We start from the raw sequence: 25,068 nt of genomic DNA on the forward strand, positions 1-25,068 counted from the left end.
TTTTGAGTTGTTTTTTTTTTTAAGAAATATGATTCTTTGCTTTTTATTATTTTCCTCCTTCCCTTCTTTGATGCTACCTTGGTAGCTGCCGTGTTTTAAATATTGACAAGATGAGATAGTTTTCTGTTTATATCAGCAGTCGTCTGTCTGTGAGATATGGACGAATCAGAACGCTGGATTTCCTTTCTCAGCCATCCATCAGGTTCATAATGTAAGGTTACAAATGGTTATTTTTCTCTTCCTGAACTTGAGCTGTGTCGTGTGTTGCAAAGTGTCGTCAGTAGCTATAGGGACCATGTCCTGGCAATGCAGAAAATTTGTGATGTCTAACAACTCCTGAAATTTCTTTTGTCTCTTATACTTCATTCACTGTGCCTTGTGACTAGTTAACGTGCAAACGTTGTCCTAAAATAAGAAACATACTTGGTTTTGAAGTCTACAGTTAAAATCTGTCCCATGTGAGTTTGGCTTTCATCCCAGGTGTCTGCGTTAACTTGCTTTTACAGGAAAAAGGAAAAGGGTAAATTGATATATATATATACCCATGTATATATCAGTGTTATTCTTCCCCATTTTGTATTTCCCATGTCCATGGGCTATTCAGTCCTTTGTGCCTAACAATTCTTAAAGGTTCATGCACTTTACTTGTGAGAAATATTTGAGTATGATTTGCATGATATTATATATAAGTTTTATGCAAATATGGGAGGAGTATAGCCAGGAGAGGCACCATTACAGCTACAAAGTGGTTCTCAGCCTTTTTCTTTTTTTCCACTTGACAGTACTGAACTGATCTTTGGAATGTGTGTGAAATCATGACCTGTTTTACTCTGAGCTGCTTAATATTCAAATATTCACAGTTCACTTTGGCATACTTTTTAAAAATTCATTTTTGTTTGGAAAGGAAACATTTTAATGTCTGGGTTTTTTTTCCATTTTGTATTTTAAAATCCAATTCTATTTTCACACTCCGTTAAATTTCTCTTATTGGATAGCCTGCTGTCTAAGAGGTTGAGGCATTTGGTTGAGAATCACTAAGCAGAGCTCTTGGGGTGGCATGCAAAGGGCATCTTTTGAGGTGCCATGTCAGGCACACCCCTCCTCCTGTGCATGGGAATTTCTGGCACTTGGGGACCACAGTGTCTATACATTGCCTGGTACTGATGCTCCAGTGACCCAGCAGTTCCTCCTGAACACGTAAATTCTAACCAGTGCTTTTTCGTGTTCAGAAGTGGCCATCTCTGCTCTTTATCATCAAAAGGAACAAATTCAAGATAACCAGCTGCATTTGACCAAACCAGCATTCTTTATTCTTGAAGATGTTTTAAAAGAACTGCAGCAGCATCTTGCTTTCATGTGTGTGTGAATGTTTGTAGGAGACCTTTCCTTACATTCACATCCAAATACATGTGTACGTATTTATAAATATAGAGCTATATGTAGCCTTCTTCAAAGCTGTAGAGATAATGGAAAGTAAATGTAATTACATATATCATACATGTTTGGGTAGCCCATCTCTGTCATTTGTCAGAATTATTGAAAGTGAAACCTGAAAATAACAGTCGTCATTTAAAATCATTTTAGTTTTTCATTAAGTGTTCTCAGTAGAGACTAATGTTTGGTAATATTCAGATCTAAATTTACAAGCAGGTAGGTGGGAGCAGTTCCTAGTAGACAAGATTTAAAAGCTTCTATTTAAAGAATCAATTAAATCCTAATTTTAAAAATTCTTTAAAGAATAATACAAGGCCTGGAAAATACCATATCTTCCTGTTCATGTTAGGAAACTAAGTCATAATCATAGCTTTTAATTATCTACTGACGTCCTTACAAAACTGTTTTCTCAGGAAGTAAGTAAGAATATAGATGATGTTTCCCCTTTGTATTCTCAGAACATATAGAATATGTGATATCTTCAGTTTCCATTTTGGGGGGTAGAGAGCTATGTGATATGATGTTTTAGAATTATATGTCTGGTGCACATGAACTAAAACCTTGCAGTTTTACCACCCTTTGAAATAATGAAAAGATTAAAAGCTACATTTTGGAATCCGCCATCCAATAAAAAGCTCTGAAATTTTGCAAATTTTTTTCTGTGTTATAACTAAATTCAGTTAGCAGTTTTATACTTTCAGCTGGTGGTATGAGACATTTAATGTAATTACATTATATGGGGTACGGCCCAATTATAATCCTTCAAACTCAGCAGGCTATGAATTTCTAGCTGGCAGTTGGCAAATACCTCTTAAGCAGAATCAATTCTCCGTTTAAAACTTTAATCTCAAATTATGTTTTTCTTTCGTATTGGAAGGTTAATTTTTATTTGAGTTTGAAGGGGTAGTTAATAATGTACATTTTCCTCTGTTTAACTGATATATATTAAAGGAAATAAATACATACGTATATGCCAAGTAAACAAGCTTTTAATCCATGGCCAAATTCTCGGACTGTTAAGAGCATTCAATACGTGAACCTAAAGAAAAGATTTTTCTCTAAGTATTTTAAGCTTTAAAGAAATATCCTGAAGATACCTAGTAAGAGGGCCTTGGATCATTTTAATTTCTCTTCTGCAATTTCTTAAGCCTTTTAAAAAGCACTGCCAGTCACTAATAATTTACAGTATGACAGGCTTTTACCCCAGGCTTTTTCAATTTTATTTTGTTATTCTAACTAAATAGTATTGCTTCATTGTAACCCATGTTTAGATCTACTTTTCAGTAAATATAAGACTTGATTATAAACCATTATTTCAGGCAAAAGACTTTTTAAGTCTGTTTGATTTTTATTTAATATTTAACAAGCATTTTTAACTGGGAAAGTATTAATGTTTTAAACTTACCTGAAGAAATACAGATATTATCTAGATACGAATGTACTATTTAACAAGAGCTAATACTGGGCTTCAAAACTGAAATTATTTTCTATGCGAGGCAAAACCCCTTCTTTGCTTTTTGGTCTCTACAGCTCCTCCATATTAGCACTGCTCTACCTCTTTCCTGCATAGCTCATTCCTGCTGTAATTCAGCCTCCAAAAGCACGGAGACCTAAGGCACCCTTGTTCTCCAAGCACTTTTGTTTTTACTGTCCGTCAACCGGGTGAAGCTGAATGCCACCCCAAGGATCAAGGCCACATCTGCCCTTTACCATAGAGTAATGAGGAGTCCATCCATTCCCACTGAATTAATTCCAAAGAGAAAAATCAACACGTACAAGCAGAGTCTTCTAAATATTCTTAGATCTAAGGTTAAAAAAAATCAGTTGATGAATTTCCAGGAAGAAAGGAAAATTATTTCCTTATAAATTCAATTTTAAGAACACTTTTCCCTCTGTTTGAAAATGAATTTCTGGAAATAGCACTAAGTATGACAAAATTCAGTTTCTATTTCCAGAAAGGTAGATTCAGTCCCTGTAGGGAATTTTTAAAATATTTGCACTGGAGCAAAGTTTTCTGGGCCTCAAAGAAAATGAAGTAAGGATTCTGTTTCTCTTCCCTATAATTATCTCCCCCCATTGCACGTAGGGAAAGTGTGTCAGATCACTCTGGATTCAAAGCAGTGGTTTGTGATTTCTGGACAAAGTGGAGTCATAGGAGAGCAGATGATGGCGCTGCCTAAACAGATTAAATGGAAGCACCACTGATTTCTTCAAGTGGTTATCAAATAAGAGATGGAAATGATCTCCAGACTGAGGTGCTGTATGCTGGGGCTTGTAATTCCCAAAATGGCTGCTGCGACTTCTGTGGATGATGTAAATATTTGCATCGGCATTCTGCTTTCAGTATATGTGGAACTCACATTGAAATTCAATTATAAAAGTGCCTGAGTTAATTCAGCAGTTAGAGAATGAGTTTGCATATGATTTGCATGCTTAATGTACGAACACCTCAAATGTCCCCATAACCCCAGCTTCACCCACCCATCCCCACCCCTACCCCACAACCCTTGCCCCACAACCCATGGTACCCCCAGCTCCTGCCATGTCTGTTCAGGCTTTTCTGAAAACTGCCCATTGAGCTTGGCCAAGGTGAACCTCAGCTAAATGATGACAGGGCTAACGTGAAGATTGGATGCTTGCTTTGGGTTGTCACGTCAGCGGACACTGGATCGAAGGATCTTTTGAGGTCAACCAGCTCCTTTTGTATCATTCCACAAAGTTGTGTGCCAACTTCTGTTGTTCCGTTAACAGTGTTACCTGTGACTTAAATGTACAACACCTGTTTGCTATGTTGTTGTTGCTTTATCGAGGGAGGGGGGAGAACAGGGGAAAAGGTTAATGGGGGGAGATTAGAGGATGATTTGCTAGATGTGAGGAGAGCTTTTAGTTAAGAACTCACAGCTGCATGTTTCCAGAGTTTTACCTTATTTAAAGGTTATTACACTCAGCTTCAAAATAATATTGAAATTCGCATATTCTGCATTTTTAGTTTTATACTAGTTTTTTTAAGACCAAATCACAGCCAGTTGAAATAAAGACTGGAGAGATAAAAAAGATCCAGACATTTGAGAGAGAAGGAAAAGAAAAGATCAAAATAGGAAGTCAGAGGAAAACTTACTCCAAATTAATTAATTGCAATCAGTTATTGCTTTCACGAAATAACAGTTTGTATAAACATGAAGAAAAACTCAAGAATGAGTCAGGGATGGGTCATAAAACATAGGATTTCTGTTTAAAAATGCCAAAGTAAGTATTCCAGGTAAAGCCTTAACAATATCAACAGACGGGAGATGGGAGAACGGAGCCCTGTGAGAGTAAATCAGCAACTAGAACAGAACTAACACACAGAGTAGCTCAGGGCAGAGCGTAAGAGAGGAGCAGAGGGGTTCTGACTGGTCACACACTCTGGTGAGAAGCCAAGGAGATACTACGAGGCTCACTTTGCTCTTCCCGTGGTTGGGAGTCACCCATCTTAAGGAGAAAAGCTACAGGCTCTCTGCTTCATGAAAAGGCTTGTGCATTCCTCGGTCTCTGTGACAAGGCCTTTGCATTCCTAAGGGGCTCTAGAATTCTTTTGTTTTTTAAAGCCAGTTAGAAATTTCCAGACGGCAAAGCCTATGCCTAACCCTTTCCAGTAATGACAGCCACCTCGTATTCCTCCTAATGTAAGTCCAAACTGCACAGGGAAAAAGTGGAATGGTAGTCGTCTTCCCCAAAACACACATCCTATTTAAGCTACACCTGGAGACTTGGGGCTCTTAACCTTTTGAACTTTCTAGAGCATTTCAAAGAATTTAATGAAAGTTATGGACTTTTTTCCCCCAAAACATACACCTACATCCAAAATTTGGCATTCTTATCCCAGACTTCTTGAAAGTCCTCCTTAAGAAATCCTAGTGCCAACCCATTTGCCAGTACTTCTGTGGAACTTTGTCTCTAGCCAAGGTTTTATTTGGTTTTGGAGCTCATGAGACCTCTTTATACTCTTCCAGCTCCTGAGAAAGGTAATTTCTCATAATTCTGTAAGACCAACCAAATCCAAGTTAGAGGGAGAGTGGCTTTGGAAATCTGCCTGTTGTCTAGATTGAGTTATGTCCAACAAAGAACCAAATCTTGAACAATCAGAATCTTTACGAGGGAAAGGAGAAATCTCCCTACACAGGCCTTTGACTTTATAGATGCTCATACTAAACCATGACAGTAATAAAACATATCGAGGTTAACCTCATGGAAAATGATAATTAAAATGATAGAATGTCCTTCTGTCTTAGGTCTGTCTTTGTGGACATTTATGTACTATATGATATACCAGCATATGGGAATGTGCTTGTATTTGTGATTAGGGTCCTCAAGTACATGCATGTGCATGTATGACCAAACCTGGTATTTAAATATTTATTTTTCATTCATGCTTTAGGTTTTCTGAGGGAGCTGGCTGAGTATATCCAAGACAACCACAGTAGTATTGTATTGATACAAATGAATTCAGAGGAGGGAAACTAGGTATCATCCATTAGTATATTTTTCTTCTAAAATTCTGTTTAGTGTCACACCTACTGTATCTTTTCTCCAGAGATATAAAATTATTCAGAGTACATGGTACATGTCCTAACTGGGAACTGAAACCGATGGAACTGTGTATTCTGAATGCAAAAGCAGTTCAAACTAAACATTTCAGTCAAGTTTAAAAACAGAAAAGTCTTTCAAGGATTGTATGTTCTTTTCTGTTGGAACAGAAAATTAGTAAATCATTTATGAATATATTCATGTTTTATTTTAAAACTACTTACCTTAGGGTGTCATTCGAAAAATAGAATAGGTCAACTTCTTTCATACCTCAAAAATTAACTCAGCTTTGGGAAATATGATGCTAAGATATATAAAACCATAACAAACATATAATATACATTTGCACATTTACAGCACACAGGTATAAGATGAACTCAGGCCAGCTATAGGGAATGAACTTGGCCTACTGCTCATGTTACCTCTAGAATAAATGTGATTTTCAGACAGGAGACTGGGGAGAACCTTCCATTACCTTGCGACCTCCAAACGAAGCCACAGCCTCAACTCCAGTGCAGTACTGGCAACACCACCCGGAAAAGCTCATCTTCCAGTCGTGTGATTACAAAGCTTTTGTAAGTTACCCAGAATTCAGTACTTGGGTACCAGCAGGGATAGAGGGTACATTTCTAACCTGTTTACTTTTATATTGAAGGTATCCCCAAATGTCCATCACTGAAATTCCTAAAATGTTTTCCCCTTCTCTTTTTTCTTAAAGTAGCCTTCTCACCACAGAGAAAGTCCAAATAAATAGAGCTTTATAACCCTTTTAATCTTGTAAGCTCAAGGTCTGTTTTATCTCCTTATATAGTTGTATATTTTAAATTAAATGTGATAAACTGCTATCTTAAAATGGAAATGAGTATAAATACAGCACATATAGACATTTCCACTTACAAATCTCAAAACATTGGGTCTACTGCTCTATATAAATAGCAGATTCTTTTCATTGTCATCATTTGGATTATATTACAGTACTGGGCTTTTTTTTTTTTTTGAAATAGGAGAGAGAATCAGGCTTAGCTGAGAATTGTGAATGATATGAACAGGTAGATGTTCAAAAGTTACCATTGGTTTGGGGGCAGGTGGTTGTCATGACTACAGCAGGGAAAGTGGCTGAACCCAGGACAGAGCATTGCAACTGTCTCTCTTTAAAATAAATGTTTCAATTAGGACAAAGTTTCCTGATACCTTAAAAGATAAGGATTTCACCATGATCATTTTCCTTAATTTGATGAAGATGTGGATGTTCTGATTATCTCACAGTAGTTTGGGCTTTTTTTTCATTTTGTGCTCTCTGCACCCCTTTAACTGCTTATATCTTGAAGCATTGGACTCATTTCAATAGTGATCTTCCCAGAACTGGGGGATTGAAATGCCTCCCTCCTCCAAGGCTCAAATGCCAAATCCCTGAGCCTTTCTTGGAAGGCTTTGACCAAACCCTCTGCTATTGTGCCCTTGCACAACCTCTTCAAGTCAGAGACCTCCCGGGTCGGTAGGACTGATTCCCAACCCAGTTTTTGCAGAGTGCCAGGGTCTCCTCAGTCATGTCAGGAAAATAATTATTTTAATGCACTCTTTTAAAAAAGACATATAGAGCTCTTTCTGTTTTTTGAAGGGAATTAGAGAAAAATGATAAATGGGAAGAGCCCCGTTGAAGCTTCAAAAGGTTGAAGGGGAGTCAACTGATAGAAAGACAAAGTAGACATTTTGCTAAAAGCTATTTGCGCCCCCAGCCAGAATTTGAAGCATGCGTGACGATTTGCACCAAGGCAGTATTGGAGCCGATCACCTAACGGCAAAGTGGTTGGTCATTCCTGGGAGGAGACATTCAGCCCCATTCAGCCCCTCCAGTGTCAGTTTGCACCAAAGACTCAGCTCTCTGGGCTGTGGAACAACTGTGAATGACATTCCCCCTCCCCGCACGCTCCCAGCCTGTTCTCAAGTGGATCAACCACAGGGCACACAGCTGTGAATGAAAAAGGTCCAAAACTGCATCTCTGCCTCAGAACAGCCTAACGTTAATTACCTATGCAGCCAACTAAGTCCAAATGGGGTGCATGTTGCTTAGCTTCTCAGCTGTCTCATACAGCCCTGTAATTACATAGATAGTGATGTGATTTATTTTTGCAGACATAGCTGCCTCAAAAAACAAGGGAAAACATTTTTAGATGCCCCCGTTTTGCAGTTAAATATGATCTGAAAGATGGCGTCTTTAGAAACTGCTACAGTTTTATTATAAAGAGCAATTTACAGCTTTCAGAACTGTGCTTAATTCTGCTGCATTCTCTCTATACGTGCATTTATTTGTTAGAATTAGTTACCGTTAGTTTTTAAAAGTTATGCAGCAGCCTACAGCCAGGAAACCTGGCCAGTAGTACTTCTACAGTCTGCTTTTAAATTGCTACTCATATTTATATTCTGTTTTTCATAAATCGTTAAATTTTTTTTGTATTTCAGTATTTAGGTTCTATGCTGATAAAAGAGCTCAGGGGGACAGAATCAACCCAAGATGCTTGTGCAAAAATGCGGGTAAGTTTGCCAAACCATTTTATTTCTAGTCACTGAAATACTAAATACTGGCTGTGGATACAGATTGCCACTTTTCAGATTACTATTTTCTTCATCTGTTGGTCTGCTGAATCACATTGGTGTTATATAAAAAGGTGTTTGGGTTTTTTTCATGTTTTCATATTTGAGCTTATGTCACTGTAGTTTGAGCTGATGTCTATTTAATTCAGTTACTCTTATTTTTAAAGAGTTAAAGTAATTTTATATACATTGATCATTCTCCAGATTAGGAGAAAAATGACCTTTAGTTTACTACAAGAAAATGTTTTAAGCACCCACTTGACAGTCTGAGAATATTTATTGAAAAGACTGCCAACGAACTAAAAATTAACAAATGGAGAATATTGAGAGCACATTATAAAAAGCTCATTTTCCTTATGAGCCTTCTTAATTATTCATTTTTTAATGTAAGAAAAACATTCAACTCTGAGCTGAATCATATAAGGACACAATGTTGACAGAAACGGCAATTCCAAATGTCTGTGATTGGTGGCTGCTGGGTTCTGAGGAGTCTGTATTAGCCAAACTGATTCTCACTCACACTGCAGATCCATGTGACCTTTTTCTTTCATGTGTCCCTATTCTTCTTCCTCCATAGCACATGTGTAGAGGATATGGTGATATCTGACTGATGATACAAATTAAGAATATCGGACTTAGTCCATATAGCAACTAATCAGGGTCAAATTTAAGATCATTAGCAAGTGAACCCTAACTTTTGTCATTTATTTTATATGAGCACCTTTTGATGGGAAATACTTGAAAGCATATAATTTAACAGTTACAAAGGTAAACATGTAATGTCCATTGCTCACGAAAAGCTCAGTACATGTGAATCTTCATGAATTTGACACCTCAGTAATGTAAGCGTCATTTTAATATTTTGATCATTTCAGTAGCAGAAAAACTGAAACAGTTATCCTTCTATTTGATGTAGTTATACTTAAATTGTCAGGACCAGTGAATCTTTATCCCAGGTACTATTTAGATGAAAAACACTGTGACACGTGCAGCAACTCAAGTTCTAGTTCTGTTGCTGCTTACTTGCCTTAGGAGTCAGTTTTTAGTCATAATAATAATAACTGGTAGCATTTACTGCGTAGTTACAGTGTGCCAGTCTTCTGTGCTGAATACTTTTGAGTGTTCAGCTCATCCAGTCTTTACTACAAAGCTATAAAGATTAGTACAATTGTTGATCCCATTTTGCAGATGGAGAAACTGAGGTTTAGAGAGCTTAAGTAACTTTCTCAAGGTCCAGCAGTGAATAACTTGCCAATCTGAGACTGGGTCTGTCTGACTCCAGATCCCAAGCTTTTAACTACTACATTCATCTGCTTCTTCTGGGCCTCATTTTCTTAGAAAGTAAGGACATTGGACTGGATGCCCATTAGGGTTCTTCCTGGTTTTATAATTCTGGGAATCTTGTATACTAAATATCTATCTGATCTAAATTATGTCACCAGTGAACAATAAGAAATGGGAAAGGTTTTCAATCATCAAGCCTCATAATAATTTTAGAGCTATTTATGAAGATGTCTAAGAAATTAACTTGGCACCTCTGATTTAATACATCTGAGTCCAGCCACTTCGATGTGGTAATGAGCACAAATAGCGCATAGAGCACATAGCACCATTTAAAATACACCAAATCTGTGATTTGAATTTCGGTCAATTTCTTAAAATTAAGTGGATCTGAAATTTCATTTGGATAGCAATAGCAAAACCATTTTAATAGTCTCGGTGGAGAATAATTTAGTTAAATACTTGTCTGTTCCTTAAAATGAAAAGGCCATCTATTTAGAAGCCAGTCTTCTGTTCTTTGGGGTGTTTATCCAGTTTGCTGCCCTTGGTGTTATTTTGGGTAGTTTGCATGAAGATAAGAACTTTATCGCTTCTTAGGATATCATAAACCCTTATTTCCCATCTTGATTAAACAAACATCAGTCTTTGATACAGTAGCTGAAGTTGCACTCACTGGGTTCACCAGAGCCTTTCACAACCAGAAGCGCAGATTTGATCTGTTACGTGGAACTATTGAATTGTGAATTAGAGCTCTCACCAACTAAAAATGGTGTGGATCTCAACTTGCAGTTGATGTTCAGTTTGAACATCCAGTTGCTGTTTTCTCTCTTTTCAACATGGTTGCATTTCAGCCAAAAGTCCCAGTGTAATCCAGTCTCCCCAGGGGAAATACTTGAGGGCACAGATGATCTTAAAATTGATATACCGTAATGTCACTGTGCCAAAGTATGGTGCACTAAAACTTTACCTGGTTTCCTCTTTCAGTTCAATTGAAAAAAAAAAAAGTTTTCAATTCAACAGTATGAATTTTAGCTGAAATTAAAATTTCTTTCCCAGTAAGAAGTAAATCAGTGTAGTTCCTTATTCTGAGAACTATTTCCTTAAATGTGTTTTTGTTAACAAAGATGACTACAGTTCGGCTCCTGCTGTCACTGAGTACGATTCAGTGGAGGAGGCCAACATGTTAACAGTAATTCTAGGAGTAGCAGAAGTATCACCATAGAGGTGTCTTCATGTTGCCATCAGGCGTGGTCTCCTAAAATCAGTTTATTGGGATTAATAACAGTTAACAGTTGAGAACTGTGGGCCGGGCCCTGCACAAGTGAAATGTACATTAATTCATTTAATCATGAGGTTAAGTATTGCTATTGTCCCCACTTTCCATATGGGGAGACAAAGGCCAAGGAAGGTTAAGTAACTTGCCCAAGGTCACCCAGCCAGTGAGTAGTGGAACCAGGATTTGAACCCAGGCAGTCTAACTCCACCACCCATACTCGAATCCCCAGGCTGTACCACCTCTCACATGTGCCAGTGGAACGTTTATTGTCCTGAATTTTAAAATAGCTGAAAAGGTGGATCATTTATGTTGATAAAGAAAGAACTTTAGAAACCCTCAAAGAGTGTGGAAGATTAGTACCAACTAAATTAAACCATTTAGCTAACAAACATATGTAGTAATTTGGGCTACATTCCAATGTACTAACATAAATAAAAACTTCAGGAGTTTTTTTTGCATCCTTAGCAACTATAAATGTTTTTTTTTCCATAACACTTACTTTAACACATTCAGTTTGCCCCAGCAGAAACCAAACACAGTTTTCCCTTCTCTGATAGTCATGATTGGTTATTTTCTGAGTTTATCTAAACCTGTTTATTCATCTCTAAGGTCCCATCAGTTCTGAAATAAAGATAATTCTACACTACTCTCCTGGTGTTCTATTATACACCTATTATTTCAATTAAAAATACACCATAACTAACAGACATGTGTGAGATGATAGTCATTCATATCATTCTGCAGTATGGAATCACTTCTCTCTTTGTTTGTTCAGGTTAACCAGTCTCTTTCCTCTTCAAACTGTCTTAAGATTTTTTAATTAATAGACTTAACTTTTAGAGAAGTTTCGGGTTCACAAGAAAATGGGGCATAAAGCACAGAAAGGTCCTTCCATCACCACCACCCTCACAGTTTCCCCTGTTACTAACATCTTGCATTAGTGCGGTATGTTTGTCACAGTTATGAACCAATATCGATATATTATTATTAACTGAAGTCCATGGTTTACATTAGCATTCGTTCTTTATGTCATACAGTGTTTTGGGTTCTGACAAGTGCATGATGTCATGTGTCCACCATTACGCTACCGTACAGAATAGTTTCACAGCCTAAAAATCCCTTGTGCTCCACCTACTCACCCCTTCTCTCTGCTGCTACCGTAACACCTGACAACCCTGACCTTCTTGTTACATCCACAGTTTTGTCTTTTCCAGAATGTCATGTAGTTGGAATCATACAGTATGTAGCCTTTTCAGACTGGCTTCTTTCACTTAGCAGAATGCATTTAAGGTTCCTCTGTGTCTCTGGTGGCTTGATAGCTCACTTCTTTTTATCACTGAGTAATATTCCATTGTATGGATGTGCCACAGTTTGTTTATCCATTCACCTATTGAAGGCCATCCTGGTTGTTTCCAAGTTTTGGCATTTATGAATAGAGCTGCTGTAAACACTTTTATGCAGGTTTTCATTGTAAGATTCCCCCCATCCCCGGAAGAATTATCTTCTGAATTGTGTTTAGTGAAAACGAATCAATAGAAACCTGCAAGAAACCCTGATCATTTTGTAAGTAAAATTGTAGTTTTTGCCTTATCTTTTAGAGTTTTTTTTTTTTAAATAAAAGCCTACGAGACTATCCATGTCTTGCTACTGAGGCATCCTTTTAGGAAGGATCATTTCTATGAATTATTTTGCACCTTAGTGGTACAACTGGCTGCTTATTTCCTTTCCCATGATAGCTTTACAGACATGTCTATTTAAAATTAAAAATTTAAAACATATTAGTAATATGTCAGGAGTTGTGACAGATATCCGTTTAATCTGAACACATTCATTTCGTGCTGCCTTTATGTTCCTGGTTGGGTTTTCCAGCTAGATTTGGGCTCAGAGCCAGAGTCTTCCTTTCTAAAAGGGTTCCTGAGAGGAATCCTAGCTCTACGGTCCTGAACACGATCCTCCCCTAACATACTCCCCACAGAACATGGAACCTTCCCTCTGTCACACCTCACACAACACTGTGTGACATCTGGTCACACCTGCCCTGTGCCCCTTAGAAGGCAGGAACCGTGTGTGCTGTGTCCCCAGGGTCTGCTGATAATAGCTACCTTACGAAGTAGCTGTGATGGTTCCATGAAGTAATGCCTGTGAAGGGTCTAGCTCAGTAAAATCTTAAAACACGTGACCTCTTCCTCCAAACGTTGGAAAAACAAGTAAATTGATGGATAGATTTGCTTTGGATTATTTCATTTGTTTTTCCCCACCTCTGATGGGGTCCTTACCCTGATTTTCTATGTATACAGTATATATGAGAGTATTCAGAAACTTAGGGACCCTGCACTCTTCTTTCCAATTTTTAAAGGTCATTGCCAAAAGCAAGAAAAAAATGAAGGAACACTGTGGATACGATGTTACATGTAATTTTGCATTTCATATTTAGGGGAGGTAATTTGTTCCTAATTCTATTGGGAGTTGCTTCTTTTAACTAATGTGTCCACAGGACTGAACTTTACAAAGCAATAAATAGATTGCTTGGGCCTTTCAGTTCTCTTTGGCATGATTAGCTCCCACTTCAAGATTCTACGAGGTACAGTGTTTGGTGAAGTGAGGGATTTGTTCTGGCAACAGGAGGTCCTACTATTCCATTTTGCCTCCCTAGACTTACTCATACCCCATCCCCTAACCCTGACTTTTGCCCCAGGGAATATTTATCACTAATATATAGCACTCTCTCACTTCCCTCATTAAATGTACCATAAGGAAACATCTGCTACTGTAAGAGGTAGGCCATTCTATTCACTTTAATACTCTGAAATCTGACTTTCCCCTAATCCCATAGTTGACGGTTAGAAATGTTCACAGGTGTCACAGGTGTTTGCATTCAAGGACATTTCCCTAAAAAAAAAAAGAAAACAAAAGAAAAAGAAATATCTGTTCTCAACTGTAATAAGGTAGAAATCGGCCTTTCTGATGTAAGAAAGGAAATATTTTAAAATTATGTTTAAGTCAGGAATAAGCAAATCTTCCAGTGTACTTCGGTTTTGGAACCTCTATTTCCCAAAGGGCTTAGACAGTTTCACCATGGTTCAGACTTCTTGTTGAGTCTGTTCCCTTTAACTTTATATGCTTTTTAAACTTTTAATCTGGAAACAATTCTAAAGTTGAATTTTAATATAGATTTCCAAATAATCATCTGTGCCTTGATTGAAGTGTGAAGACCATCTTTTTTCTGTGTTTGCAAGGAAAGAAATTAATGGCAGAGAATGGATTGGAAAGATTGAAAAAAGGTAGAGTTTAGAATCAGGTGGAAATGTTAAATTAAGAGGCTCTTTCCTTAGGAGAGGCTCAAAGTGAAGTCATGTTTAGTCCTTCTGTCCTCATACAAATCCCTTCTCTGAGGAACTGTCATTTTCAGAAATAATTTCAGGGACTACTTCTTAGGAACCAGGCTGGGAAAAAAACCTAAAAACAACTGTTTTTTAAAAGTTTCTGTTGCCCAAGTTTCAGGAAGGAATCAAGTTTTATCTTTCACTCTCTCAAAAGTACTGCACGAGGCAGGTAAACAGAGGTCTAAGCCCTTGAATGTGGTGTGTGTGTCTGTGTGTGTGTATTAAGATAGCAATACACACAACGAAACAGCTGCCCTTCTAACCCCTGTCACTGTGCTTTGCTCGTGTGTACTTTTTGCTTCGTGAGTATTGTATTTTCCTAGGAGTCTACCCAGTGGAACACCAAACGGTCCCAATCACCGTATCCCATATCATCTTCATACCCCAGTTCTCTTAGTTTTTATTTTTGTTTTTATTACTCTCGTTACTGGCTTTTCTCCCATGTAACACCCTCACTGCTCCACATCACTGAAAGATGTCATGCGCCTCTTCTGTCTTTAATTTCCACTTGTCTGAAGCCCTCTTTCTAAACATAGTGAGTCAGTTGTTTTTGGTTCAGATACATTGTTCTGCTGAACATTCCCTGTTGCAGCCACCGTTTCACTGCAGTCCGAGTATGTTCCGCAGAGGTTATTCAGTTACGCTGACAGATTTTGATTTTACTTCTGCCCTCCTTTGCCAGTGGGGTGCTGTGCTTTGAAAAGCTAAGCGAAAGCATTAATCCTCAGAATAACAGTAATAGCCCAAATCTATTGATGTTCACTACATGCTAGGCACGGAATTATGTCATCTCACAACAGCTCCACAAAGGAGATGCTATATTAACATACCCATTTTACAGATGAAGTAACTAAGACAAAGGGAGGTTAAAATACCTAGCCACATAGTTTGAAAAGGGTGGAGCTAAGACAGAAATCCAAACATACCCTCCTGTGCTCTTACTGTAGTGAGTAGAGGAGGCCCTGGAGGAAGGAGCTTATCATTGGGTCCCTTCATAAATTCAGGATGACACCACACACACACACACACACACACACACACACACACACACACACACACACACACACACGCTCTGAAGCTGTACTTAAATGTGATAGACTGAAAAAGTCCGTGTGTTTTTGCACATGTTTACAGTTGACTTTGCTAACTTAAAAAATCTTAAATTTTTTAAACTTTACAGTTGCTTCTTACAAAAGCGATACACATTCACTATTATTCAACTTTCAAATAGGGATATAGAAAAGAGAAATAAAAACAACCCTAATTTTACCACCCAGAAGTGGTAAACACCCCTCTGTTAACACCTCGTTTGTACATAATCCTCCAGACTGATCAGTTATGCGTTTACAGGCATCACTTTTCGACAAAAAATGGAAATACTCTGAGCCTGTTTATAATCTATTTTTAAATACAATATATTTTGAAACATTTTTATTCCAATAACTGTTCATCCCCAATATTATTTGCGCTGGTTGAACAATATTCCAATCCATAACTGAACCAAACTTATTTAACCAGTTCCCCTTTTTGGTCATTAGGTCATTTTCAATTTTTTCCAATTATAACCAATACTTTGGGTAACATCCCTATACCTCAGTCTTTTGCAGCTGGTCTGATTATGTCTTTAGAATAAGCCACTAAATGTAGAATGACTGGGTCAAAGAGTATACACATCCTGAAACTCTGGGTAAGTATTGCCAAACTGCCTTGCAAAAACATTGTTCCAACTTATACTCCCAGAAGCAATCCAAGAAGACACATTGATGTTTGCTTGTCACACCTCTCAGGGGCATAACTTAATATCTTGGATGTGTTCCTAGTTGAGGATGAACTGGGGAACTTTTACGAGAAAACATACATCTCCAGCATGACCTCTGGGCTTATCAGCTCTATCTGGTCAACATCTATTCTAGACATAACTCTAGAATCTGTCTTCAGGACCCAAACTCTTTATTTTATGTGCAGAATGTTTTATACTTTCACAGTCCCCGAGGAACCAAGGGTGAATTAAATACTAGTTAATTGCTCTGAAGACCAAGAGCTGCAGCTAACTGCTAACTAAGGATTTTTGGAAATCACTTGTCAAGTGGAGCATAGTGTGTTTTGATAAATTAATGTCTCTCTGAGTTAATGTTAAGATGCAGTACACTGAGTCTATATGTATAGCAGCAGAGAACAGTTCTGACAGTGACTTTCAATCAAATTCATCAACTGCATCTTTAGAGCAGAAGTTCTCAAAGTGTGGTCCCCAGACTGGCAGCATCAGCAGCATCTGGGAACTTGCTAGAAATGCAAAATCTTAGGCCCTACCACAGACTTACTGTCTCGGTCTGTTTGGGCTGCTGGAACAAAAATACCGTATACTGGGAGAAATTTATTTCTCATAGTTCTGGAGGCTGGGAAGTCCAAGATCAAGGCACTGGCAGACTTGGTATCTGGCGAGGGCACTTTTCCTGGGTCATAGATGGCCGTCTTTTCACCATGCCCTCCTGGCAGAGGGGGCAAGTGAGCTCTTTCAGGCCTCTTTTATAAACACATAATCCCACTCATGAAGGCTCCACTCTCATGACCTAAGCACCCCGCAAAGGCCCCACCTCCTAATACCATCGCATTGGGCGTTAGGGTTCAACAAATGAACTTCGGGGGGATGCAAACATTCGGCCTGTAGCGCTTACTGAATCAGAAACTCTAGGGGTGGCACCCAACAGTCTGTTATTTACCAAGCACTCCATGTTACTTGAATGCTCTCGAAAGTTTGAGAACCACCGCCTTGGTCCACTGGGCATTCCAGTAAGGCTGCTGTGTAGATAGGCTATCCTGGTAGAACAGTCTGCCACAGTGCCTGGATACCAGCCAGGGCCAGAGGAATAGAGATAGAGGGCATTGCTTTGTGCTGTGCAGACCTGGCCAGGGTATGTGAGTTACTCCACAGTACAATAGCCGAGTCTTATGCCGGAGGAGGAGTTTGAATGGCTGCTGCTTGCCCACTGTCTCTTCTTGTCACGTGGCCTTACTTAGGCTCTGTATTCGCCCAGCCTTTGGGTCAGAGTCCTTGTGACCAGAAAAACCCTTGAGAGGTCATTTACCCTCATTTTCCAGCTAAATGAGACTTACCCCTAAGTCATTAGGGATAGATGAGGGAAACTCTTACTAAAGACCAGATGGAGAAACTTCCCAGCTGTCCCTAATAATCATTCTGTCCTCTCAAGAAGTCTTTCCTTCTCATCTCACTGCTTGCAGTTTGAGCCAATTTTCTGTTGCCAAAACGAAGTCCTAACCCTTCCCTCCTCGAAGCTGAACTCCACAAGATCTGTGACGCGTTTGCCACGCCATAGGAGTCTCTTGCTGCATCTCTGGTCACATCCGTGGTTCTCCTCCAAGGTCTTCAAAGGCCTCCATGCCTGGCTCTGAGTACCTCGGCCCTCTGAAAAGTCTCCTGAGTTCTCCGTGTGTCGAGAGGCTGGGGCAGTGGTCCTTCTTTATAAAACTGGCTTCTTCCTCGTTGCTGTACATGAATTCGTTTGCTCATTCCTTTAACAATCATGGATTTCAGCAGCTTTTAGATCAAACCCTATGAAATTGCTGATATTGAGCCATTTTTGACCCTTAAAAAAAATGACAACTTCATAGGGTTCACCTGAGACCATGTGCTAGTCATTATAAGAGAGACAAATCGAGAAAGGTGTGGGCTATCCTCAGGTGCCTGAGGGGAGCAGACAGCCCCACCCCAGAGCAGCGAGACGCCAAGGGACGGCAGAGGCTCACAGAGCAGGCGGGGGAGCAAAAGGAAAGCCGTCCCGTCGGCTGGGAGGCCAGAAAGTGACTTTGAAACTGAGCTCCAAAGGGTAAGAGTTCATGTTAAATGGCTGATTTGCGGTCTGTTTTTTCTCTCTTAATAATCCCCGCAGCGTAGCTGGTTTTGCTGCATACAAAATCACCACAATATTGCTTGTTTGGTGTATTTTTTTAATCATTTGAAAGTCACTTGAGGCTACCAAACATAATTGTTTGATCCTATTTTAATTTACTTGCTGAAACTGAATATAATAATTAAGTGTTGAAACTAAGGAAAATATTATATGGCAAAATTAATAATTATGGGGCTTCCCTGGTGGCGCAGTGGTTGAGAGTCCGGCTGCCGATGTAGGGGACGCAGGTTCATGCCCCGGTCCGGGAGGATCCCACATGCCGTGGAGCGGCTGGGCCCGTGAGCCATGTCCACTGAGCCTGCACGTCCGGAACCTGTGCTCCACAACGGGAGAGGCCACAACAGTGAGAGGCCTGCGTACCGCAAAAAAAAAAAAAAAAAATTAATAGCTATAACTCAGCACTGAATATCTAACTAGAAAGCGTTCTCAGGGTAGCCATGTGTAGGTTAAAATATGCTCTAAGTTGGATGGCAGTAGACCATTGGGAAATCTGTGCCAGTCTGTGCTTAAAATACTCCAGCAGTTATCGGGGTATTGTAAGAATGAAGAGTCAGTGACCTCCTCCCCACGGACTGCCTCACTCTTTTTCCTCTCTGTGCTGATTACTGGGCACAGTTGATTCCTGTTAAGAGCATAAATGTCACTCTGGACTCAAATCCAACATTACAGCTCACAGCTGAAGTGTTTCCAGTCCCAGTTATAAACCTCTTTGCTCTCATGCACACTTGTGAAAGTCCTGCTCTGAGATGCAAAGGTCCCTGCAATCTCACAAGGATATTCTCATACTGTTGATTCTGCATTAGAAAATGAGAAACTATTGATATTTTCAGGGTGTGCTGTAAGGCTAGAACAAAAGCTCAATGGCAAATTCTTACTTGATACAAATATTCCAAGCAGTTCATAATTTGTCATTTAAAAGGAAAAGAAAAAAGATGGTGAATTTTTGGATTCACCAAGGTTGATTCCTTCCTTGGTGAATCCAAAAATCCCTCTTGAAAAAAAAATGCTTTGAAAGTGTTCAGTTACTTTTCCTATTAAGTACAATATTTCAGAACAATATTCAGTCCACCTCCAGATAGAAAATTATCCCTGTTCTGTATGATGCTTAAAAACAATATAAATCCAAGTGCTAAATAAAGGACTGGCTTCAAATTGAAGATTCAAAAGTTGCATTTTATTTTAGGTTTCAGAAATGTAACATCTCTATATAACTAAATACTGTTTCTCTTAGAATAATAAAAGGATGGTCATCTTAATTCAGGAAATTGTGAAGAAAATGCAATGGAATATCACTCTATTCTTTCAGCTTTCAGTGGGAGAACAAGATGCTGCAAAGGTTAAGTTAATTTGGGGCATTACCCCTGAGTATGTAGCTGATTAGGTATGCAGAGGTCCTCATTACAAATTAGTCTCTCCTGTGAAGCTGGCACTGAAGGGAGGGGCTTTGAGGACTCCGGAAACCTCAGAAATTCCACAGAGTGGGGCATAGTAAAAAGCAACTAGAAACAAAAGGGAACCACAAAAGAAAGTTTGCCCTGAGCATTTTACTGAGGAAATGGGCCTGAAGAAGAGAATTCTGTTTATACAAATAAATAAAGCTTCAATGTTTAACATACACATATGGGAGTATTCACCATCCAGAAACACAGCAAAGCATGAAGATAGGTCCATAGAAACCAAGCTGCCTGAGAGCAGATGCTTTGTAACCTGAGCAGTGGTGTCCAGACTAGGTGCCTTTGTCCCTGGGCAGGAGAAGAAGGTGATGACAACACTGAAGAGAAGCTGGGGAGGGTGGGACTTCAGCTGCCTGGGACCTCACATTTTGATATCTGAAAAGCCTTCCTAAAATGAAGCACTTATTGGATTTCTTGCCTCCCTGGTTAGCCAGTGAAGACTCAGTATATTTACCTTCTTTCTGTGCGCTTTCATCTTTCATTAAAATTGTGTGTGAATAGACCTCTCTAAAGCTCTGTAAAGTACACCATCAGAAAATCCTCTAGATTGTAGAGTCCAGAAAGAGGTTGGATCCGTATCTCTTATAGAAATATAATGGCCTTAACAGAGGTGCATTACCCTGAAGACCTCCCACAGCCCCTTTGAACTCTGCGGCTGGCCAGATCCATCATCTTTTTATCTTGACTCAGTGGAAGAAGAAGTACAGTTTGGGCTGCAGGTTGGAACCTGTGGCCACCCGCAATACAGCCTGCATCGATGGGACCCCAGTGTGGCCTCCAGTTAGGAAAGCAGGGCTTCTTGCCACCCACGGAAGAGAAAGAAATGACCATCCTTTATCTTTTCTTCTTTGTTTAGCTTGGCTGGACATACGATGTGAAATCTTAGTATCAGGACAGAAATCCCCGCTGATGCCCTCATTTCAGCCTAAGAGCCTGTGTCCTGACCTGCCTGTCTTTCTAGCTCTCTGGTCCCCCTCTTGGCATTCATTGCACCGTGTTCTTTTCTGTGTCTGCTGTCACCATTGTCCTGAAGCTGCTCTTGATAAAATCAGCAACAAATTTTTCTACTTGCCCAAACCAGGGGTTTCACCCAGGAAACGCAGTAGAAGTAGCAGCCACTCCTATGTGTGCCAGCCGCTGTGCCAGGCACAGATTTTTAGGCCTTTTTAGTCCTCCTGGCATCAGGCACTGCTCCCACCTTCTAAGGAATCTTCTTCTGGACTTGTGATACTGCTGTCAGGTTTCAGATTCCTTCATTGACTCTTCTTACCCATTTCTTAAGTATTAACCATCCCCTGAGGGGTGATTCTTAGACCTCCTCTAGTTCACTCTTTGAGCCACTTTATCTGCTCCCATATCCTCAGCCACCCCCTCAATGTGGTTGGATTTCCAGATCTGAAAATGCTTATTTCCAGTTTTCTAGTGGACATCCCCACAGGATTATCACATTCGAGAGGGTTTCATGCAAAGGCACGTCCCCCTCCAGGGTTCCTATCTCGGCTGACAGCCTCTTTGTCCGCGGTCCTCCCGCTCGCCCATCTTCTGTCCGGATCAGTCAGCAGGTCCTCTTGATTCTTCTTTATCAGAATGGTGCCCGCCCCCCCCCTTCCATTCTCCAGAGCATCTACTTCAACTCAGTGCTTAGGTTCTCTCAATTGAATTTACACCACAGCTTCCTGCCTCCCTGCATTCAGCCTCTAGCTATTCCAGTCCATCCAACCACCAGAACTATCTTTTTGCAACAGAGATCTGATCCCTACTTAAAAGCTTCCAGTGGATCCCAGCTTGGTGGAGTAAGTCACAGTCTTCCAAACCTATTGTACCAGCCTCATCTCCCACCAGTTACCCAAACCCACTATATTATTTCTCATTTCCAGATGTTTATTATGTTGATTCTGCGGCTAAAACAGCCTCTGTGTCCTCTTCTGCCACATGGAAAATTCCTATCCAACCTTGAAGAGCCAGGTCGGTCACCCCTAGCAGGCAGCCGGTGTTAGTTGAATGAATGGATGAGGACTTGCCCACTTCCTCGTGCAGAGTGAGGCTCTCCCTGCTCAGCACTCTGGAAGCATTCTGTTCACATCTCTGTCCCATTTGTCAACATTTGCGTTATAGCTGCTCTCTGTATCAGACCAAGCCAGGAACGGTGACGTGTGCTTCATGTGCCCCTTCCTCTCCCTCTCCCATGGCAGACGTTGTTCCCAACCCTCTTTACGACAGCCCGGACACAGGCTCAGAATCCTTCTCAACACGGCACTAGACAACCACTCTCAGCAGACCGGAGTCTGCACACAGTCTGAGGTCTGTGTGACATCCCGCAAAGAAGACTCTGCATTTTTCCAGCACATGGGCCGCCTACCTAGTATAACCACTCAATTGCTCAATGAATGAGAAATGGGTTTTTCTCTTTTCTTTAGGGGGTTTTTCTTGATACTACATGAAGTGTTGGTATTTTAACCTTGGGTTAGGTGTATATTATTTCATGTTACAGATAGATCTGTCCACGAGAATGTACTCACAGCAAGAGATGAGCGAGGTGATTTGTTAAAACCCATTGTTACTCTTTGCAAAGAATTCTTCACACACACACACACACACACAGTCCACCAAACCACTGCCTGTTCCTTCCCCGTCTCTACAGATTCAGCCCACGGCCTTGCCTTACAGTCAGCACACTGCATGTTATTTCCTCTAGCCTTGCCTTCACTTAATCTTGCACATTGTTAAGAGTTGGTTGGATAAAGCATTAAAAAAGATAAAAGTATCCTTACATTCCAATTTCATAATATCTCTTTTCGGCAATCACAAAAGAAAACTGTTGAGTCTGGGTAATTTTAAAACTAGTTAAAAAGCACTTCGAGGGAGCTGCTTTTTTCTATACTGTATGAAACAGTTAATATTAAATAGTAATACTCTCAGTAATCCATTTTCTTTGTCTTTGACGCGGATATAGTAGCTATCAAAAAGGTGTGTCAAAAACAACCAGGAAAATGAGAAGCACCTTTTCCATGGCTCAAGTGAAAGATGAAATGTAATTATCATTATTGAGTTCAATGAGTTTCATTCACACTATCCAACCTTCTTTCATTCTGGTCACATTTTCAGAGTTTAAAAATGGAAAATGGGTAATAATAAATGAAGAAATCAAGAAAGTTCATATTTTTCTCGGTTTCCTTAATATACATAAGACAGCTGGTTGTGGAACACTCAAAGCAGAAGGCTCTTGCATGTCAGTCATCAGACGACTGTGCAATGCAATAAACAGAACGATGAGAAAACAGTAGAAGCAGAGGAGAGACAGGGTCTGGAAAAGCCTGCAGTAATCTCTAAAATTACAGTTTCCCTGCATCAACATATATCTGTAGAGCCTATTCTCTTTACCGTTTAATGAGTCTGTGCTGTCTGTGAATTACTGAAATGGTTTCCTCTCACCTTTTTATGTATTTTCTCTCCTATTATGTTCTCACCTGTCTTGTCTGGAAAATCCATCAGGCTAACTGTCAGGTAGGTTCTTCTTGATGTTTAATGTGATTATTAGGAGTATCCACAGCAGGAAATGAAGTAAACAGACTGTGAGTGACCTGTGATGAATGATGAAACTAACCAGAAAAGGCAGTTGCTAAATTACAGAGAAACTTTTTGCAGATGCATAAAACTGTAGAAGCTGCAAACTGTAAGCACATTCAGCCATTGTGAACATCTATCGTAAGAACTTAGCCTAAGGGATTACAGCAGCTCTGAATGATAAAGTAGGTTGCCTGCACTGTCCGGTTTTGCTGTGGCTGAAAATACAGCCTCTGCCCCCGAGGGCTCAGTTGTCATGGAGTGGTATCATATCCTATGTGGCCATGAGCAGTTCTGCTGTAAACTATCAGCTTTTATGGATTTGGCCAGGTCCAAGAAAAATTCACAACGATGTTTTTTGTTTTTTGTTTTTTTTGTGGTACGCGGGCCTCTCAGTGTTGTGGCCTCTCCCACTGTGGAGCACAGGCTCCGGACGCGCAGGCTCAGCGGCCATGGCTCACGGGCCCAGCCGCTCCGCGGCATGTGGGATCTTCCCGGACACACAAACTCGTGCCCCCTGCATCAGCAGGCGGACTCTCAACCACTGCGCCACCAGGGAAGCCCCACGATGTTTTCTTTTTAAAGATCTTTTTGATGTGCACCATTTTTAAAGTCTTTATTGAATTTGCTACAATATTGCTTCTGTTTTTATGTTTTGGGTTTTGGGCCACGAGGCATGTGGGATCTTAGTTTCCCGACCAGGGGTCAAACCCACACCCCGTGCATTGGAAGGCAAAGTCTTAACCACTGGACCACCAGGGAAGTCCCCACAATGATGTATTTTAGATCCCTGTTTTAAGTACGTATTCAGGCATGCCTTGTGCCTTGAAGAAAGAGAGAGACTAGGAAGAAATGGGGAGAGGTGGCATGTATTTTGTTAATGCTAAACTCATCCTTAGAGTTCAATCTGACGTGGCTTAACTCTAGTCAAAAGAATAGTTGTTTGAAATTGCATAAGGGACAGAGCTGTTCATTTCTCCCCTTGGGGTCAGGGAAAGGGCGTATTCCTTCACCCACATGGAACAGCGGAACAAGCTCTTTTTAGATCCTCAAGTGCAAAGCAGATACTTTATAAACCCAAACCATAGCTAAGCCCAGGAGGAGAGACATACATTTAAATTAGGGTGTGTTTGGTGTGTGTTTGATGTGTGTGTGTGTGTGTGTGTGTATTGTTTTTAGCTTGAGCTCATTTTTATCTTTCAAGAGAAAGAATTATATGCTGCAGTTGCCATGGAACACAGACTGCTCTAATAGCTTTCTAATTTTAATTTCAGAAGTCTACAGAGCAAATGAAGAAGGTCCCTACTATTATTCTTTCAGTCTCTTATAAAGGAGTCAAATTTATTGATGCAACAAATAAGGTGGGTACCGCACCTCTCTTTGGTTTAGACACCAGATGCAGTCCTGAGTCAATGATCTAAAATCCGTTGCTTCCCATCATACCCAACCTCCCCCATTTTAATCACTCCTCACCCCTGACTTTCATGATCCCTAAAACAACTGTACACACACACACACACACACACACACACACACGCACACAGGGGGGCACATCGCATTTGGGGGCTTGATCTAGGATTCCTACACAT

The 25,068-nt window shown here is 40.0% G+C and overlaps 1 protein-coding gene across 17 annotated transcripts in view; it reads left to right on the top strand.

Annotated features, from left to right (window-relative positions):
- ANKS1B (ankyrin repeat and sterile alpha motif domain containing 1B) overlaps positions 1-25,068 on the top strand; it is a 416,932-nt gene that overhangs the window by 353,885 nt on the left and 37,979 nt on the right. For 7 of the 17 annotated variants that reach the window (XM_073788314.1, XM_073788315.1, XM_073788316.1 and 4 more), the window contains 4 exons: positions 6,447-6,575; positions 8,461-8,532; positions 23,408-23,419; positions 24,754-24,840. In XM_073788314.1, coding sequence (XP_073644415.1) covers positions 6,447-6,575; positions 8,461-8,532; positions 23,408-23,419; positions 24,754-24,840 — 300 coding nt within the window. Of the gene's footprint in view, positions 1-136; positions 212-6,446; positions 6,576-8,460; positions 8,533-23,407; positions 23,420-24,753; positions 24,841-25,068 lie in introns of all 17 variants that reach the window. The other 10 variants (XM_033866212.2, XM_033866217.2, XM_033866222.2 and 7 more) reach the window with 3 other exon arrangements.

This window comes from Tursiops truncatus, chromosome 11, assembly GCF_011762595.2.
Source record: "Tursiops truncatus isolate mTurTru1 chromosome 11, mTurTru1.mat.Y, whole genome shotgun sequence".
Classification (NCBI taxonomy): domain Eukaryota; kingdom Metazoa; phylum Chordata; class Mammalia; order Artiodactyla; family Delphinidae; genus Tursiops; species Tursiops truncatus.